The following is a 2,018-nucleotide window of genomic DNA, read 5'->3' on the forward strand; positions in this document are numbered from 1 at the left end:
CACTGTCGGAGGGTCCGTGCCGAGGGAGCGCCGCACTGTCGGAGGGTGAGCTGAGGAATTGCTGCACTTTTGGAGCATCAGTACTGAGGGAATGCTACACTGTTGAAGGGTCAGTACTGAGGGAAAGCTGCACTTTTGTAGGTTCCATACTGAAAGAGAGCTGAACTGTCAGAGAGTCAGGGCTGAGGAAGCGTTCCACTGTTGGAGTATAGAGGGAGTGCTACACTGTTGGAGGGTTAGTACTGAGGGTGTGCTGGCTTGTAGGAATTTGAGTACTGACACAGTGCTGCATTGTCCAAGAAACAATACTGAAAGAGAGTTACACCTGTCGGATGGTCAGTACTAACAGATTTCTATATTACTGTAGTAGTAGTACCGGGGAATGCAGCATTTTCAGGCAGCAATAGGTGCTGCACTGGCAAAGGTTCATTAGTGAAGGCATACAAACCTGTCAAAGGGCCATTACTGAGCAAAAACTGCACCATTTGTGGGGGTCAGAGCTGAGGGAGCAAAGCACCATTAGGGGGTAGAAATGGCAGCACACAGGGGTCCATTATGAGAGGGTTACACTATTTTAGGAGGCACAACTAAGGGAGAGCTACAATGTCAGTGGTGTCACTGTCAACTTAGATATTAAAAGGGACTGTCTGACTCCTTGCAGTGTGTACTTCTTGTCATCATGTCGGGAAAATCAACGGCCAAATTGTACACAGCAAGATCCCTCAAACCTCATTGTGAGAAATGAACATGTTCAGAAAGAAAATGAGTCTACTTTGTGTTAGCAAAGCCTTTTCTCACTCACCTGACTTAAACTCCTCCTGTCAAGTCCTAACCTTGACCCTGTCTATAAAGAAATCACCAAAACATTTGGATGTTAGCAATGTCACTGTTGCCAAAGAACATTGGAATTAATTTACTAAGGATTTGTTATTTGGGACACAGAGATAATAGTGTAACCTGCCAGTCATATTCACTAAGTAAAGGGTTAACTGTTAACATGGGAAATTCCTGCGCACATTCATTATTATGCAAAATACACACTGGGACTTTATCAAAAGCAATCTGAAAGTCCACATGAACAATATCCATTGCCTTACCGCTGTCCACTACTTTTGTCACTCTTCAACAACTCTGCGATGTTAGTCAGCAATAATATACCCTTCGTGAATCTATGCCAACACTCCCTGGTTAACTGAAATTTTTTGAGGTGATGAGTTATACTATCTTTGATTATAGACTCCAACAATTTCACTCATTCACCTAATCTATCAATATCTGTTATAATTTTAAGCTGTTGTCAGCACTGTCCACAATACTGTCCAATTTTGTGACATCAGCAAATTTGGATATTTGACCTTTAATGCCATTATCCAAGTTGAGAATGAACATTGTGAATAACTGAGGCCACACACAAATCCCTGCGAGACACCACTAGTCATGTCCTGCAAATTTGATTACTTACTCATCATTGCAACTCCGTTTCCTGACAATCAACCAGTTTCCTATACACATCAGTAATTTGCCCTCAATTCTGTGGGCTCCAACCTTTGCTGACAGTCTCCTGTATGGGACTTTATCAAAAGTGATCTGGAAGTTAATTTGAACAACATCCATTGTCTTACCTCTGTCCACCACTTTTGTCACACTTTCAACAAACTATGATGTTTGTCAGCAATAACACACCCTTCATGAATCTATGCTGATACTCCCTGATTAACTAAAATTTTTTGAGGTGATGAATTACCCTATCCTCGATTACAGACACCAACAATTCCCCGAGCATAGATGGCGGCAGAATAGCAGGAGTGCTGCACTGTCAGGGAGAACTACACTGCCAAAAGACATTCAGGGGGATAAGTCCAGAGGTTTGCTGCACCCTCAGGAGTCAGTGCACGGAGACCTCACCGTCACGGGGGCAGCGCAGAGGGAGCGCTGCACCGTCGCTGGGTCAGCGCTGCGTCAGCGCTGGGTCAGCACAGAGGCAGCGCTGCGCCAGCGCTGGGTCAGCACAGAGGCAG

General features: G+C 44.5%; 1 protein-coding gene across 12 annotated transcripts in view; it reads right to left on the reverse strand.

Moving 5' to 3' along the window:
- LOC125488063 overlaps positions 1 to 2,018 on the reverse strand; it is a 35,679-nt gene that overhangs the window by 11,520 nt on the left and 22,141 nt on the right. For 6 of the 12 annotated variants that reach the window (XM_048620887.1, XM_048620883.1, XM_048620891.1 and 3 more), the window contains one exon: positions 803 to 844. The exons of the other annotated variants lie outside the window; for them this stretch is intronic. In XM_048620887.1, the coding sequence (XP_048476844.1) occupies positions 803 to 844 (42 nt within the window). The remainder of the gene's footprint in view (positions 1 to 802; positions 845 to 2,018) is intronic. 12 annotated transcript variants of the gene reach the window in all.

This window comes from Rhincodon typus, chromosome 48 (assembly GCF_021869965.1).
Source record: "Rhincodon typus isolate 14 chromosome 48, sRhiTyp1.1, whole genome shotgun sequence".
In the NCBI taxonomy this organism is placed as follows: Eukaryota; Metazoa; Chordata; class Chondrichthyes; order Orectolobiformes; family Rhincodontidae; genus Rhincodon; species Rhincodon typus.